Below are 17246 nucleotides of genomic sequence, written 5' to 3'. Positions count from 1 at the left end.
AACAATTGACTGTCATCATTAATGATGGAGGTGCAGAATTGAACATCAAAAGTAATTGCAGTAGTTTGAAGCAAAGTCAACCCTCCTCCACGTGGTCCTATGTCGCACGTTCATCTTGCGCTATCTCACCCATCAATCACCGATGCGTCGCAATATTGGTCGCGAAAGCCCGCGACTTAAAATCACGCTCCGCTCAAGACACGCGCGCCCGCGTCTGTCTGCACTCACCGCTGCTTGAAGTCCCCGTAGAGAATCCTGTTGGGGAAGCCCTTCCTGCAGATCCTGATGCCCTCCAGCACGCCGTTGCAACGCAGCTGGTGCATCACGAGGTTGTTGTCCATGACCCCTAGAGCGAGTCAGGGGCATCGATGACCAATGGTCTTTACATTTCAGAAGTGCATCGATTGTAGGACTAATGAGATTATGAGGGGGGTCCCAATTGGCATTTGAGATGTTTTGAGGGCAACGATTAATGAGTCTGAAAACCGCAGGTGACTGGAGTCCCTAAGAGAGGGAACGCTTAGCCCACACGACCTGCTGTGACCACACCACGTGTCAGAAACATGGTCATTAGCAGACAAATTAAAATTGAGCTTAAACTGAAAAAGCACAAAAATAAGCACACTTGGAATTGCAATGCGAGGTCGAAAAATGAACACTTGGGTTAGGGAACGTTAGACAGGTTATGAGATATATCATGGGACCTCCTTTGCCAAATAATATATAAATATATTATTCTTTTATTTCCCTTCTACGTGACTTTACCGAAAGAACCAAAAATATGAATCTCTGCAGTCACGAAAGCTTTAAATCTAAATTTAAATGCATATATTATCAGAGTATGTTTTTTTGTTTGCATTCTGACCACAAGTATTGTGGTTAATGCAGACAGGATTCCTTGTAAAAGGTTTCACTTTGGCGTTTTAACATCTTAACACAGCTGTTTTGTTGCCATAAAAAATGGGAAAACCTATTCTCAAAATTATGAGATCACTCAAAACTGTTAACAAAGTGGGTATGGGCAGAACCCGTCGCTCGAATGGATGATGGCAGACGGTCAATAAAAAGTAACGGAGTGGCAGCCAAGTGTGGGAACCTCATCTGAGAGGACATCCACCGCGGGAGGGCATGGAAGCAAAGAGATCGGCCGTGCCAGGCGGATCGCTGCGTGGCAGGATCACGAGAGATGGCCACAGCTTGGGGGAGGTCTTCATGCAGCAGGGGATTGCCCAACGCCGATAACGATGATGACGATGAAGATGATCATCATCGTCATCATCGCAATCTGCTTGAATCTAAAATGAAACAATCTTTAAAATCCATAATTGAGGTTTCTTTAGGTTAGATCACGTAAATATATAAATGTGTCGTGAAACCCACCACCACCCGACACAGCCAATTGGGAAGGTTTGTCACGTAAACAGAACGTGGCCAATTCGTCACTAGTACAGCACATCGGTGTGCTGGAGAGCCAAGCCACAACATTTACAATCTGAGTACGACGTTTCACCAGTAATTACAACCAGCTTCATCAGGCGACAGCCAGATTCGTGGATAAATCCTCCTCCTGTTTCGTTCTTAATTGAATTGGCATTTGAGATGACACGTTCTGTTCACGTGACAAACCCCATTACTAATTGGCTGTGTCGGGTGGTGGCGGGTTTAACGACACATTTATATTGACGCGATCTAACCCGAAAACCTCGACTATGGATAATACTGCGTGTTAAACCCATCTTTAAAAAACGCGCATTAACCTGCGTGGCGTGTTGGAGTGAAACGTTTACGCCGATGAAAACGTCAGGGCGCGAGTGCGGCGCTCTCGGTGCGAACGTTCGCGAGTGACACACGGACGCACCTGGAGTCTTTGTCTCATTGGGAATGAGGCAGCGGACGAAATGAGGATGGGTTGTCTTCAAATTTGTCATCAGCTTGTTAAGGTTTTCCTACAGGAAAGAAACGCGTTCGTTGCGAGTATAACACCCCCCCTTCCCCCCTTTTCGCGCACAGATTTTTAACTGCCACGAATTAAAAATTGTACAACAGCCACGTCAAGTGCATCAACATACTCTTTGGTTCTTTCGGTAAAGTCACGTAGGTGAAAACAAAAATAAAAATAAGAATAAAAATAGAAATAATCACAGTAATTGTGTTTCTTGCTGTGGTTGTTCTACCTGATGACGGAAGCTTGTGTTGCTTCCGAAACGTCGTGATTTAATTTAGTTATTTCAATTTTTTTTATTATTATTTATATTTTCACCTACGTGACTTTACCGAAAGAACCAAAGAGTATGGATCATTGCAGTCACGAAAACTTCAAATCTAGAATGCACCAACATACCCTGTGCAAAGCAGACACAGTTTGAAACGAGGATCCCTTTTTCTTTGCCTTCTTTGCACCTGCGGCATCTGTGCACACGTGACAACTGAGAGATTATGGCTGGACGTGCATTCAGATTACAGTAGAACCTCGGAGATCGAACGCACCAGAACTCGAACAAATCGGTGTTCGAACGACATTTCTGAAAAAATGTCGCCCCGGAAACCGAACGAAATTCGGAGGTCGAACGGCCAATCGCGACTTGAAAGAACCTGTACGGCTGAGACGCGTATGGCCAGCGTGCATGACGCTTGCCCAGACAAAGGTTTTACCACCTCCCCCTCCTCAACACCTTCCACTCAAGCCATCAACTCTCCTTACTACAGGTAAAGTGAAATTCAATGTTCATTTATTTCATTTATTCCACATATTTATTCATTTATTCCATTTATTTATTGTGTTTCTTGTTTTTTGTATTATTTTAAGCATGTAATTACTGTAAACTTCATGTAAAAATGCTCTATAATGAGAGATTTCTTGTGTCTGGAACCAATTAATGTCATTCACATTCATTCTTATGGGGAAAATTAATTCGGTGTTCGAACAAATCGGTGTTCGAATGGCCTTCTGGAACGAATTAAGTTCGATCTCCAGGGTACCACTGTAAATCAGTGACTGTCGGGTGGAGCGCTGGCTCCGTGCTGACTGCGCTGTGCTCTGAGCCACACGGCCTGAGTTTGAGTGCCACGCGTGGCTAATTATCCAGTCGCCTTTACCCAGCAATGGCTTGACACATGCCTATAATACTGGTCGGAACCTCCTGGTTACACCAGCCCACAGGGGATTATTGTGTCCGTCGTGCAGGGAGGGGCTGAGTGGGGAGCGAGGGGCTGGGTGGGGAGGGGAGGGTGGGGAGGGGCCTGGTGGGGAGGGTGGGGGAGGGTGGGGTTGGGTGAGGAGGGTGGGGAGGGGCTGGGTGGGGTTGGGTGGGAGGTGGGAGGGGTGGGGCTGGGTGGGGAGGGGAGGGTGGGGAGGGGCCTGGTGGGGAAGGTGGGGGAGGGTGGGGCTGGGTGAGGAGGGTGGGGAGGGGCTGGGTGGAGAGGGGAGGGTGGGGAGGGGCTGGGTGGGGAGGGTGGGGTTAGGTGGGGGGTGGGAGGGGTGGGGCTGGGTGGGGAGGGGCTGGTCACCCCGTGGTGCCCTTATAAAACTCAACATTTAACCTACTCACGCCGGCTGTTGCCCGCCCTAACAGTCGAGCATATTTGCGGAATACACCACGCCGCCGTTGACCCTGGCCATTGACCGAGCAACCCAACGTTCCTACCAGCTCTCTCCACAGGAATGTGTTATAATAAGCGATTATTATCTGAACAGGTTTTGCTTGAAAATGTTAATTAATTTATTTGTTCTCACTTGGATGGCCAAAGGGCTGTGCATTATTTAACTTATGATTATTTTAAAATAAATATATATCGAATGCTTTATCTTACATAACATGATAAATGTATATAAAGACAAAGATCCCCCCTATAGCCTGAACAGAATGTTGGGGCAAGTGCTGTTAGCGAGTAGCACCTATGAAAGCCGGCACGGCACACGAGGGGGTAGGTGGCCAGCACCACGCTCAGCCGCCTTTGTCTCCCTAGTGGCGATATTTACTAAAGACCGCACCAGGTACTCATTTGAGGCTGAGTCGACCTAGGGCAGGCCCAGAACCGGTTACAGATATTCGTCACCGATGTTGGCCGTGAGCGGGAATCTAACTCAGGTCGCCGAGTTCGTAGAGCAGTGCGATCACCGTTACACTACCGCTCCCCACAATAGATCTATATACACACACACGGCATGTAATATATATAGAAATCATGAATATTAGCTGTAGTATTAGAATCGTTGCTGCCTACCGGCATCGGCGCTTGCAAAGTTGGCGAAGAGAACGCCGAGCACTTTGAGGCTGGCCTTCTGGTAGATCTGCACCACAGAGTCGTTCAGTGGATCCTTGTTCTTCTCCAGCCAGCCAGAGATGTTGTAGTCCACGTTGCCGGCGTAGTGGCCGAGGGTGAAGTGAGCCTCGTGCTTTCCCTTCGACGGCTTGGGCTTCTGGAAGAAGCTCGATTTGCCGAGGTGCTGGTCGTACAGCTTCTCCTTGAAGGTGCTGTCGTTCGACTTGGGGAACATGCACTGCTCCTCGAGGATGGACATGATGCCCATGGGCTGGAACAATACGACGAGCGTTTCAAGTTCACGTCACACGTTCCTTCGTGTCACGCAGTGGGCATGGAAATTCACAGGCTCAACCGTGGAGACCATGGGTCTGCAATGGCTAGTGCAATGCAGCAATGCCGATGGAAGGGCCTCCACTAGTCGGAGCTCTAGTGGGCTCCTCTAGATGAGATTTTGACCAATTCCTCCACACCTCCTGAAACTGTGAACACGCGGGTATGGGCAGGACGCGTCACTCGAAGGGATGATGGCAGAGGGTCAATTAAAAAAGTAGCTGAGTGGCAGCCAAGTGTGGGAACCTCATCTGAGAGGACATCCACCGCGGGAGGGCATGGAAGCGAAGAAATCGGCTGTGCCAGGCGGATCGCTGCGTGGCAGGATCACGAGAGATGGCAACAGCTTGGGGGAGGTCTTCATGCAACAGAGGCTGATAACGACGATGATGATGATCATAATCATCACCGTCTTCTTAAATAAAAAAGTCAACAATCTTTAAAATCCATAATAGAGGTTTTCGTGTTTGATTGCGTAAATATAAATGTGTCATTAAACCCGTCACCACCCAACACAGCCAATTAGTGAGGTTTGTCACGTTAACTAAAAATGCCTGATAAGGATGATAACGACGATGACAATGGTCATCGTCGTTTGACCTGCTGATGGACGAGCTGCGGCATACACTCCAGAATGGGCACAATGCCCAGGACCGCAGTAGAGACTGCTGGGGAAAATCGCTCGCGCTCCGAGTTGCGGTGACCGGCGTTGTGTGCGAACGGAACCTTCTCGATGAGGTCAATGCAGGCCTGCAAGTCCATGCCGAAGTCGATGAACTCCCAGTCGATGCCCTCCTTCTTGTACTCTTCCTGCTCTTGCACGAACATGTGGTGGTTGAAGAACTGCTGCAGCCTTTCGTTTGTGAAATTGATGCAAAGTTGCTCGAAGGTGTTATACTGAAAATGCATTAACAAAAACGATTGAGAAAGTACTTATGCAAAGCGCATGAATTGTTGAAAAAAATCGGTAATTATCGAGTATCTCTTGCAAAAGAAACATAATTTTAAATACTCACGCCTGTTTACCATAGCTGATACATAAGAATCAAAGCCAGTTAACATCTTGCCACGGTGGCAAGATGTTAACTACCTCGCCTTGTATACAGGAGGTCGTGGGTTGGATCCCTAACCTGACGCCTGTTCTATATTTGGAGTTTGCATGTTTTCACCGTGGTCACGTGGATTTTTCTCTGGATCCTCCAGTTTTTACTTTCCATATTTAGAATAAACGTGCGTTTAGAGCATGCCCACGTTATAAGCCACTTTGTTGAGCCATCATTTGGGGCCGGGTCGCTTCTGAAAATGATCTATATAGCTCAATGGGCCTTAACTGGTTAAAAAAAATACAAATATATAAATAAACAGAATTTCACATATATACAGCAATATGTTTCATCTCAGAATCTCTGTTGATCCTGGAAAAATTATCTGAGCAATGAAGCTCTTTTTTCACATGTGTTAAACGGGAGAGCTTCCTGGAAAAAAAGTGTATTGGAATTCAGTGTGGATTTAACAAATAAGTGTTAGCTACTATTATTATGATGGTAATGACCGAAAGACAACAATGACACTGGTACTTACATCAAATATTTCAAAGCCAGCAATGTCCAGCACGCCAATGAAATGTTGCCTCGCCTTCTTTGTGTCCAGCGATTGGTTAATGCGAATGACCATCCACAGGAAGAGTTTCTCGAAAACAGTCTTTGCCAGAGCACCAATGTTGTTGTACACCTGCGAGAGAGATTTAAGTCGGCATAATAAAAAAAACGGTTCAAACGCCACTTAAAACATCAACCAAAACGTGTCTGTTGTGAGTGCCTGCAACGTTGCTTTAATCTCCCACCTGTTTGACTGTCTGGCCTTTGGTAACAACCTCGTTTCCAACTTTGACCCTTGGGTAGCAGAGGGCTTTGAGGAGATCAGCAGAATTGATGCCCATCAAATAGCAAGCCTTGTCCGCATCTGTCGGTCAAATAAAACGGACGTACACGTCGCCAACTTCCTTTTGTGGAGGGGGAGGGTGGTTTGTATTTTTCTCAAAAACTGTAATTAAAATTATTATGGCCAGAATAAGCATGAAGCGTGGAGAGACACTTGCTTGGAATCGCACTGAGAGCCAGTTAGGAGAGAACCACATGAATAAGAGAACATACGAGGGTTAATAACATCATCCAAACTGATAATTGTTTTTTTACCCTTTTATCTGGCAACAAAACTGACACCTTTTTTACAAGGAGTCATGTTTGCATTGACCACAATACCTGCGGTCGGAATGCAAACAAAAAACACAACTCTGATAATGTATGCACTGTCCTTAAAATTGATTGGTCCACACCCGAGACAGCTTTTCTTAGAGCCTAGTCTCACATGGTGTTGGACCAGATGAAGCCAAAAGGCGCACAACTCAAAGACAATGCACCATCAGAGTATGAGAGCTCGGGTTAAGCAAAAAAAAAGTGTCAGTTTTGTTGCCAGATAAAAGGGTAGAAAAACAATTATCATATTTTGCTACTGGCAAAGGAGGTTCCAATGGTATCATCCAAACTGTTCAGAAAAAGTAAGTGGGCTTGAGAAAGACACATCGCTACAAGGGAAGATGGACAGGAATAACAACGGAGTGGCAGCCAAGCAGTAGAACGCATCCGAGAAGGCCTTCAGTGAACAGATGGAGCAATGGCATCAGCTCGCGCGTGGGTTGTTGCGTGGATTGTTGCTTTGTAGATTCATGGGGGGATGGTGATGGCTTGACGGCGGCTTCATCCAGCAGTGGATTGGCTATGGCCGATGACGATGAGGTTAAAATCCCCAGTGATGGCCCTAACGGGTTTATATTCTACTGGGGAAAACCACGGCTCTCTCAAATGTCGATCTGGTTTTAAGCTCAGGTTTTAATGAGGCGATGCCTCCAGTTCATGTTGACGGTGGTAACGTTTAACCCCGCGCAGATGCGATGAATGCCACCGAGATGTGTGTGTCTTATACAGTGTGTCTATGCACTTCTAAATCTAGATTGAAGACTCAGAAAAATTGTCAAAAATTTAAAATGTAAAACTGTTTAAGCAACCAAATGGTAGACACTTCGTGTTGTATTTGGGGTAAGAAAGGTGCTGTAGTATGACTATTATTTTTATTTATTAAACTCATTTGTTTTGTGTTCAGTTTGTTGTCCCCCCCCCCCCGCCCCTCCGATTAGCACAGTTGGCCACGTACGGTGCGAAAGAAGTTCAGCGTACACACGCAAACGCACGCACGCACGTACCCTCCACACCGTCGGGTTCCGCCTGCTCCTCCCGCTGTTTCTGCTTGAACTTCATGTTGCCGTAGTGCATGATGGAGCCGGTAAGCTTGTAGATGCTCAATTTCTCATCGTTGGTGAAGCCCAGGATGTCGATGGCGCTCTGTACGTAGACAATGGCACGCAGGTCGGTCGACGCGGGGTAGCGAACCCGACCGTAACGACGGCGGCGCTTTGATGGGCCAAAGCGACGGGGTCTCCTGCGTTAGCACGCTGCAGATGTCCCCCGCCAGCTCGGAGATTTACGGATGGACGGATGTGTGAAGGAGTAGGAAGGTGCGAGATCACCTTTGGAAGGTAACGGTTGTACGATACGCATATGGGTTGCAGGACACAAAATTTGAGCGCAAACTGCTTTGAACGTGAAAGAATAATGGATTTTTACCTATTCAACATCTTAACACCTGTTTTCATTGCCAGAAAGGTAAAACCTATTCTTATTGTTTCATGCTTTGATACTGGCAAAAAGGTCACATTTTGTAGCTGCTTTAAACGTACTTTGCCGTGTGTGGAAAGTTATTTACCGTACTTTGGAATTAAGTGAATGTACGCGAGATGAAGGGCGCATGACTGTATGCGAGCAAGTCGGAACAAGTCAGATGTCTGAATGTCCATGGGGAATAGCTGTCAACCCATTCGGTTTAACCCACATTCTCGTACAGGGAAATTGAGTGTGCAGGTCCATGCGGCTACAGCCGTTTCAAAAACCCAAGAGTACGCTTCAATACGGGCAAAAATGTTGTCTATTTGTTTGCGTTTCTCCCTTGTGATGGGACTTTGTAGGATGAACGTTGAGAGTGCACGGGGTGACCATTGAGTGAATTGGTCTGGAGTAATAAGGTAGGCACTTCTTGATTATTTCGGTAAAGTCACGTAGAAGGGAAGTAATAAAATAATAAAAATAAAACATAATAAAATAATTCTCCATTATTTTATTATGTTTTCGTGACTGCAGGGATTCATCTTCTTGGTTCTTTCGGTAAAGTCACGTAGAAGGGAAGTAATAAAATAATAAAAATAAAACATAATAAAATAATTGAGAATTATTTTATTACGTTTTATTTATACTTTACCGAAAGAACCAAGACAATGAATCCCTGCAGTCACGAAAGCTTTAAATCGAAATTTAAGGTAGGCACTTATAAGGGGTTGACAGGTGTGATGGGAAGGAACCGGTATTTCCACCGCACACAAACACTGCACTGGATGCGGATCTTCAATTGGTCAAGGTCGATACGTGCCAGCCTGCACGTGAAGTAACAAAGACACGTTTGCTGATTCTTGTTTCTACTCACATCAGTTGCCATGAGCTCTTCTTTGTCATCAATAGATGCCACGGTGATTTCGCCCTGACTAATGAATACATAGTCATAGGGGTTTGTAGTGATTAACAGCATGTCTGTAAAACAAACAAACACACGAAAGGCATTCAAATACAGATACACTAAGAATAATAACACGACGCAATTTGGAGCTTCCGAAGCATCTAAATACTACACTTGCATTCAAAGTCACTTGATGATTGCGCAAATAAATGTTATTAATTTAATTGATAGTAGAAGTGGACAGAAGGGAGGTGGAAAGTTTATCTGGACACGGGCGGGGGTGCATTCAGTGGGGAGAGGAAGACAAACACAACAATTGGACATTCAACAACAACAACAAGACTGAGCCAGTTTCCAGATGGAGAGAAATGTCGGCTAACAGGGGAGAGCCATGAGAACCTAAACACCTTCATCTGTCAAATGACCGTGAGACGTAACATCGGCCCCGCGACATTTCGACTGGCCCATTAAAATAAAATAAAAACCCACCGATGAGCTCCGGCTTCTGCTGAGAGATGATTTGAAAGAAGATGTGGTAGTTCCTTTCGGTGGGAAGCTGGAAGGTGACGCGGGATTTCTCCAGCAGATCTGCGAGGACGCATTGCTCGTTGGCAGATTAAATCGTTAAACGGCAACGACATCGCCGCTCGCACAAAAAAAACGCCACGCGGCGGTGTTTGTGACTTTGCCAAATCAACGTCGTGACAAAATCAAAGGCTTGCGCTCACAAGTTTCTATGTCGCAAGAAGCCAGCTTTCCGGAGGCTCCAAAGTGGATTCGGATGAATTTTCCCTGAATAAAAAACAACCGTGATTAATGATAATAATGAACAAATATACAATGGGAGATTCGTCACGTGCAGTCAATTCAGCAGCACGAAACAGCAACTGGCGTGGGGCGTTAGGGGGGAGGGGGGGTGTAACAGAGTAGCTGCGCTCTGCGCAATCCTTAATCCCTAAAACCTGAGTTCTATTCCCGGCTACGGTCAACATCAGTGGCAGGGGACGTCTTGATCCCCACGCTCACCCACCCTCTCCCCGCCCCCCTTGCCCAACAACCCTCTCACCAACCGGAACCCGACCAGCGTGGTGAAGTATGAACCCGCACCTTGTCGGTTGTGGGGGGAGACCTTCATCCGGCAGCAGCGGATTGACTGACAGAGGGCTCGATATTACAGCAGAAATCATTATGCAGCAACCACCCGGGAAATATTACAATTTCGTGTGCATCGTTGCTCACTCACTCAGTCGCGCTTCTGCGGCCGTCTGGAACGCTCTCCTTCCGATATTAGGAAGCCACTGGAGCGATGCACTTTTCAATCATCGAGATTGAAAATCGTTTCTCCGATTAGCACGGTTGGCTACGTACGCTGCGAAAGAAGTTCAACAAACCTACCCACAAGCATACTCACAAAACGCGAGGAGTTGTCGTTCCTGACGGTCTTGGCATTGCCAAACGCTTCCATGAGAGGGTTGGCCTGGACAATTTGATCCTCTAGGGTGCCCTGCAGCATTGAAAACAAACACCGCTCAATCCTCTGCGACGTGCCGACAAATACCACTGCGCCGGACGTATCGAGACACTCGGCGCGCGTAACGGTGACTGCGGGTCTGACGTGCCTTCATCTGGGACTGCGAGGCCTCCTTCTTGGTGGACTCGCCCAGCGCCGCGATTGTCGCGAAGTACTGGATGACTCTCTTCGTGTTGACGGTCTTCCCCGCACCGGATTCTCCGCTGAGGAAGTCAGAGGCACGGTGGTAATGTCGAATAATTGTCAAGGCGTCACGATGGGCAATGTGCCGTCTAAAACCGTATAAGCACATTTAATAAAAAAGAAATATCGCATTGGTAGTGATTCAACATTCACAGTACATAGTTCTAGATTTGAAACTTTCGTGACTGCAAGGATTCATATTCTTAGGTTGTTTCGGTAAAGTCACGTAGGTAAAAAATTAAAATTAATAAAAGTAAAATAAACTTAAAATCACGACGTTTCGGAGGCAACACAAGCTTCCGTCTTCAGGTGGAACCGTCACAGCACGATAGCTGTATCTAAACCTAAGAATATTCACAGTACACGTTCTAAATTTTACTTTTGTGACACAACACAAAGCTTCTTTCAGTGGAGGCCCTTTCTGTCAGCAGTGGCGTGAGCAAGCCGATGCAGCCCTGCGCCTTTGCCAAACCTTTGACCGATCAAAACACAGAGGAGACCACGACGTTCTGACATTTTCAAAATTTCTAATCTTAATTTTTTACCTACGTGACTTTACCGAAAAAACCTAAGAATATGAATACACAACAATACCGTCACCAGTGGCGTCCGCGTGGTTGGCATGGGCCCTGGTGCCAAGGAATCAATTCAGGGTCCACTCCATCGAATGTCCCCCTCTCCTTGAGGCCCAGTGCCTGGGGTCCCCTACTCTGGGCTGTGTGCGTCTCGGTGTGGTTGCCATTCCCGCACCCCCCCCCCCCAGCTGCACCAATGCCTCTTTAAACCGAACTCACTTTCTCACTCTCACACTTTGATTCAATACGTTGCGAGAAGCATTTTTTTTACTTCTTCTTCTCACGGATTATACGATTGTTGCACACCACACAAGCGCGCGCGACTTTACTCACGTGATCAGAACCGACTGGTTTTCTCTGTCTGTCGACGGGGATATGAAAAAAAGCGTCGGTTAAAGTGTGACAAGAAGAGCAAATGCACAATATGCGGCGTTATGGGACAGACACTGGATGTGCCGAAACAAATGATTGTAATGTGCAGCTAAAGTCCATGCAGGTCTTCACGTGTTTGTAAAAAAATATGTATATAAACCTTCAAATATTTTCTACTCATTCAATTGTCACACATTCACTCCAGCAATGATATATTTCTGCATGAATTTCAATAATCCAGTACCAGCACGTGACTGACAACAAAGAATGCTCTGCAATGTTATGGCAACTGTTGAAATAAAATAAAGCATGTAAATAAGGAGACGATATGCCTCCTCCCATCGCCCGAATAGTCGACTTGATTATTTTGTTGCTGTTTCCACAACATGCTAATGGTCATTTGTGTTATGTATGAAATGGTTGAACGTTGAACTGGGACCTATATCTAACACAGAGAGTCATTGCCTATCTATAAACATCTGTCAGTTCAACAGCATGGATTCAACCAAGCCTACTGATGAGACACTGAATTCTGAAACCGATCGAGAGTTTGCTTGTGTTGAACCCAATGGTACTTAGATGATACACTCTCAGAAGGCCGTGTGGCTGATGTAACGTGTCAACAATAATATACATTTTTTATTTATTTAAAGCTTTCGTGACTGCAGGGATTCATATTCTTAGTTATTTCGGTAAAGTCACGTAGAAGGGAAATACATTTTCAAATTTTCTTGCTGTGGATTTCACACCTGATGATGATTGCTTGTGTTGCAGTCGAAACGTCGTGATAATTGTATTTTTTATATTTTTATAATTATATTATTTCTCTTCTACGTGACTTTACCGTAAGAACCAATAATATTAATGTTCATGTCGTTTATGTGAAGGGACAGATGCGGCAAGCAGGCGAGTAGTCTGCTTGCTTTGTTGTTGTTATTCTCCCAAAGTGCTTTGGCTGTGCAAAAAATGAAAATCGTGTACAACCCACCTGTCAGCATGGACTGATAGGCGTTGTCAGAGATGGAATAAATATGAGGGGGTGCCTCTTGACGCTTCTTCCCTCTGTATCCAGCCACGACCTCCTTGTTGTACACGGGCAGCCATTTGTATGGGTTCACAGTGACGCAGAAGAGCCCGGAGTAGGTCTGGAGATTGCAACGTTTCGTGGTCAGAGAGTGACAATTCAGAGTCTGTCAATGCCACGCTGAGTGCGGACAGCGATCACAAAACCTCGCACATTCCAAACGACTCTGGAGGCTAATTGTAGTGAGGAATGTTTTCCAATTAAAACGCTTCAGACGAGACCACGACGTTCTGACACGTGTCGCGTTGACATCTTAATAATGTATCCACGGTACTGAGCCACGGTTAATATACTTAGCTGGAATTATGTAACTTTGTTCAGGTTAAAGAATCTCATTCGTGCATTAATCCATTCCAATTGTTTAGATATCTTTTTTTTCCTTTGCCACTTTCATAATTTTCATTCATTTACCAATGGCTGAAGTTAAAACTTTTACAAACGCTGACGTTACAACCGTGCCAACAATATGCACGCGTTAGTCGTAGAACGTACGTAGATCATCCAGGCAGCGTATCTCTCCTTGAGGTTGTAGAGGACAGCCGCTTCGTTCAGAAACGTCAGCATCGCCATGTCCTCGATTTTATCAAACTTGGGAGGGTTCATTTGGTGTACATCCTCTGCCTTCACTGTGACGGTCTTTGGGCAAAGTTTGACAGGCCATGCGATAACAACACAATGAGAACAATAGAACAATCGAAACATCTGCAATGTAGCAACACAAAACGTTATGCACACGTTGAACATTAATAAGCAATTATGAGCATTCTTTTTGTTCATGAAATATAGCACACAAAGAAAAAAACGTTATCATATTCATATAGACGATTGCAAATAACATTTCTACAAGGGCTAGAACGATTACATTTGGCACAATAATAGTCAGATCTTTATTCACAAATTGATTGTTATTTGGGTCTCCCTTACGTGACAGCCCAGCGGTTGACTGGTGTCACTCATCGGGACGCATCAGCCAAAATCTATCCATAGCTTCACGTCTCATGCTAAATACTTTAACGTATATGATCCCCATCATCAGTAAACAGAGTAAATTGCCTCCCACGGAGTACCTGTAGAATGTGAAAGCTGGTGGAAAAGCAGACACACCCCACTACCAATGATGATCAAAACAGATAGATTTTCTTTTTACCTGTCAACTACAGTAACTTTAACAATCAATATTAAACATTTCTCTCCTATGTTTTTTCACGTTGTACCACGTGTTGTTCTGCACGATGTCCAACGTTTCACTCAGCGTGCTGGGAGCTTCTTCAGGAACGTAATTTTCCCAGCACGCAGAGTGTAACATCGAACATTCATCAAATGTCTAATTGATTATAAAAATACAGAAACATATATATTTTTTTTGCTTTAATAGTGCAGGCTGGAAACTACGTTTCAAACTATGCATAACAATCTATAAACTAGGCATAGAAAAAACGTCGTACTCAGATTGTAAATATTGTGGCTTGGCTCTCCAACACACCGGTTAGTGCTGTACTAGTAACGAATTGGCACGTTCTGTTTACGTGACAACCATTACTAGTTGGCTTTGTCGGGTGGTGGCGGGTTTTAACGTCACATTTACATATTTACGCTATCTAACCCCAAAAAATCCTGTATTACGGATAAAAAATACACATAAAAAGCACACATCCATTATGCATATGCAACAAACAATCAGCATTTCCTGAAGAAGGACATTGTGGTTCGCTTGTCTGAGATTGCCATCAATTTCCTCACATGCATTTTGATGATCTCAAACAAGTGTATGTACCACAATGCATTTCTTCAGGAAACGTTGACGCTCTTTGGCATGCACACGATGGCTGTGTGATTTTTACACACATTTTTTTGCGTGTGTGTCTTGTTTGCAACAGCACGAAAGCACACACCGAAGAAACTACAACGGCTCGATCACGAGAAAACCCTGTTACACATATATCATCAGGTGTGTCCAACAGAAACCCATCCCTGTCAATCCCTTATCAGTGCCCTACTTATCACTGACCAATTCAGACCTTATTGGTCACCCCGTGCCCTTATAAATCTCGACGTTCATCCTACAAAGTCCCATCACAAGGGAGAAACACAAACAAATACACACAAAACATGTTACTCAACTTTTTCTGCACGCATTTGAATGGCTGCTCGCCGAAAAGACCTGAAAACTCAATTGCACTGTACAAGAATACGTGGTAAACCGTATGGGTTGACATGTATGGTATAGTAGTATAAGTGTACAGTGGTGTAGTGTGCAGTGCAGTGTATAGTGCAGTGTGTAGTAATGTCGTGTATAGTGTAGTGTATAGTAGTGTATAACAAACCTGTCAATCCCTTATCAGTGCCTACTTTATCACAGACCAATTCAGACCTTATTGGTCACCCCGTGCCCCTTATACATCTCAACGTTCATCCTACAAAGTCCCATCACAAGGGAGAAACACAAACAAATAGACACAAAAAAGGTGTTTTTGCCCGTCTTGAAACGGCTGTACGCCGTATGGACCTGCAAACTAAATTTCCCCGTGCAAGAAACCGGGGTGAACAGTGATGGGTTGACACGGTGCGGAGAAGTGGACACACACATGGTATGTACCCGGCCATCTTCAGTTTCAACGGTGACCTTGCCACCGTCACTGCTCTTGATCGTGGCCTTAACGTACATGTCCTTGACGTCGACCACGTAAACTTCCTTCTTTGTGTCAAAGGGACGGTGCTGAGCTTCCAATCTCTCCTTCTCAGACTTCCTCAGAAATGGAGCGGCTTCCCCAAAGTCACGCAGGTCGCCCATGTTTGGCGGACGATCTCTCACAGAGTGCAAGCAACTGTGTCTGAACGTTTTTACGGCAAAAAAGACAACAACAACAATTATAATGTTGTTTCAGACTCAAACGCATTTTGGTGTAGCTTCAAAAATAATTTCTCTCTAAAGACATATATATAGAGAACGCATTTTTATCATCATCAAAAACAAACACTTTCTCGATGCATACAATATGAAAATATTGTCATTGCATGCAGTTAACTTAAAATATCAAATATTGACTTTTACAAAGATGGTTATGCGTATGACTACAATATATACAGAGATTCGAAAACATTTTTTTAGGAAAGAAAATGAATGAAGCCAGATACGTACACTGCACTGGCTGAAGCTCACCACGGCGTTTACCCACAAATGTATCGGTGTACTTTTATAATGGTCATTTTTGCTTGCACGTCAAATAGCTAAACTAATTAACGAAGGCGTTAATTCATCGGTAATTCACTTGGAAAATTGGTCCGTCACTTTCCAATCATACAATTCAATTTCCAAAGATAGATTGATCTTGAGCAGCAAAACACGATCGCACGTAGGAAGAACGCTCCAATTGACCTCCTATTGCATAATTTGACGTGCTCTTAATTGGGTGCTTATATGCTTACATGAAAAATGAGAAAATGTGAATCGTGCTGCCTTCACGTGACCAAGGATTATAGCAAGACAGCCGCGTGGTGGCTTATGGGCCCGGAGGGGAAACACGTGTGCTGATGGACGTTGGGAGCTCGTAACCACAGATGATGAAAGCATCGGCTACAATTCTCGGGGGTGAAATTTAGAAAGCGCTGCGGAGAGGCGCTGTGTGTAGCCTTCTTGGTTCCGCCAAAGTGTTTGCCCACTGGAGAGGCCATCGACATGCCGACAACACGCAAACACAACCAGAGGACATCACACACGGGAGAAGCCATCGACACGCCGTTCTCCATACACACCAGCTGTGAATGTGTCAGAGTAAATTATCTATGCACGCGTGACTACTAACTCACGCGTGCTATAATGTCATCTCTTTTGAGATATATTTAGGATTGCATCGTGTTGCATGTGCTTGCTCTTTTTAAGATATGAAGTTGTTTTAAAACATTGTAATTTAATGTTCTCATGTCTTCTTCTTTTTTTTAAAAACTGTACATCAAGTATCATGTCCATATAACATACTTTGTAAAAAAAAACTGTTTGCGTAGATCTGTTAGCACAAAATTAAGTTTAGAAAGAGCCTCTGTGCGACTGGCAAGAAAGCCAGCAAGCTTGCCTGACCGATCACTACTTTAAGCCTGCCAAGATGTTCGTTCAACAATGTCATGCAAGGAACCAAACTCAATTACAAAACAGACGCACAGTGGGACCGCTTAATTAAAACCCGTGTGCTGCTGTTGTTGTTGTTGTGGCCTTGTTGTTAGATTTCCTTAACGTTTTAAACCGACTTGAGCGTGCTTAATTTATCTGACCCGCTTGCAGACGCTCATT

General features: G+C 44.9%; 1 protein-coding gene across 1 annotated transcript in view; it reads right to left on the bottom strand.

Moving 5' to 3' along the window:
- The window catches only part of LOC144718456 (myosin-4-like), a 36782-nt gene extending 21030 nt beyond the window's left edge, over positions 1-15752 (bottom strand). The window contains exons 1-18 of the mRNA XM_078593919.1: positions 15558-15752; positions 13454-13597; positions 12866-13022; positions 11839-11866; positions 10836-10950; positions 10628-10720; positions 9945-10008; positions 9706-9804; positions 9187-9290; positions 7856-7994; positions 6440-6558; positions 6178-6327; positions 5323-5493; positions 4225-4534; positions 3138-3140; positions 2342-2409; positions 1859-1946; positions 229-346 (exon numbers count right to left, since the gene is read on the bottom strand). Of these exons, the coding sequence (XP_078450045.1) occupies positions 229-346; positions 1859-1946; positions 2342-2409; positions 3138-3140; positions 4225-4534; positions 5323-5493; positions 6178-6327; positions 6440-6558; positions 7856-7994; positions 9187-9290; positions 9706-9804; positions 9945-10008; positions 10628-10720; positions 10836-10950; positions 11839-11866; positions 12866-13022; positions 13454-13597; positions 15558-15752 (2165 nt within the window). The remainder of the gene's footprint in view (positions 1-228; positions 347-1858; positions 1947-2341; positions 2410-3137; positions 3141-4224; positions 4535-5322; positions 5494-6177; positions 6328-6439; positions 6559-7855; positions 7995-9186; positions 9291-9705; positions 9805-9944; positions 10009-10627; positions 10721-10835; positions 10951-11838; positions 11867-12865; positions 13023-13453; positions 13598-15557) is intronic.
- Positions 15753-17246: the final 1494 nt, after the last annotated feature.

The sequence above is a fragment of the Lampetra planeri genome, chromosome 1 (genome assembly GCF_965212315.1).
Source record: "Lampetra planeri chromosome 1, kcLamPlan1.2.h2, whole genome shotgun sequence".
In the NCBI taxonomy this organism is placed as follows: Eukaryota; Metazoa; Chordata; class Hyperoartia; order Petromyzontiformes; family Petromyzontidae; genus Lampetra; species Lampetra planeri.
Note: the sequence above shows the minus strand (reverse complement) of the source record. Positions and strands in the feature narration are given on the sequence as shown.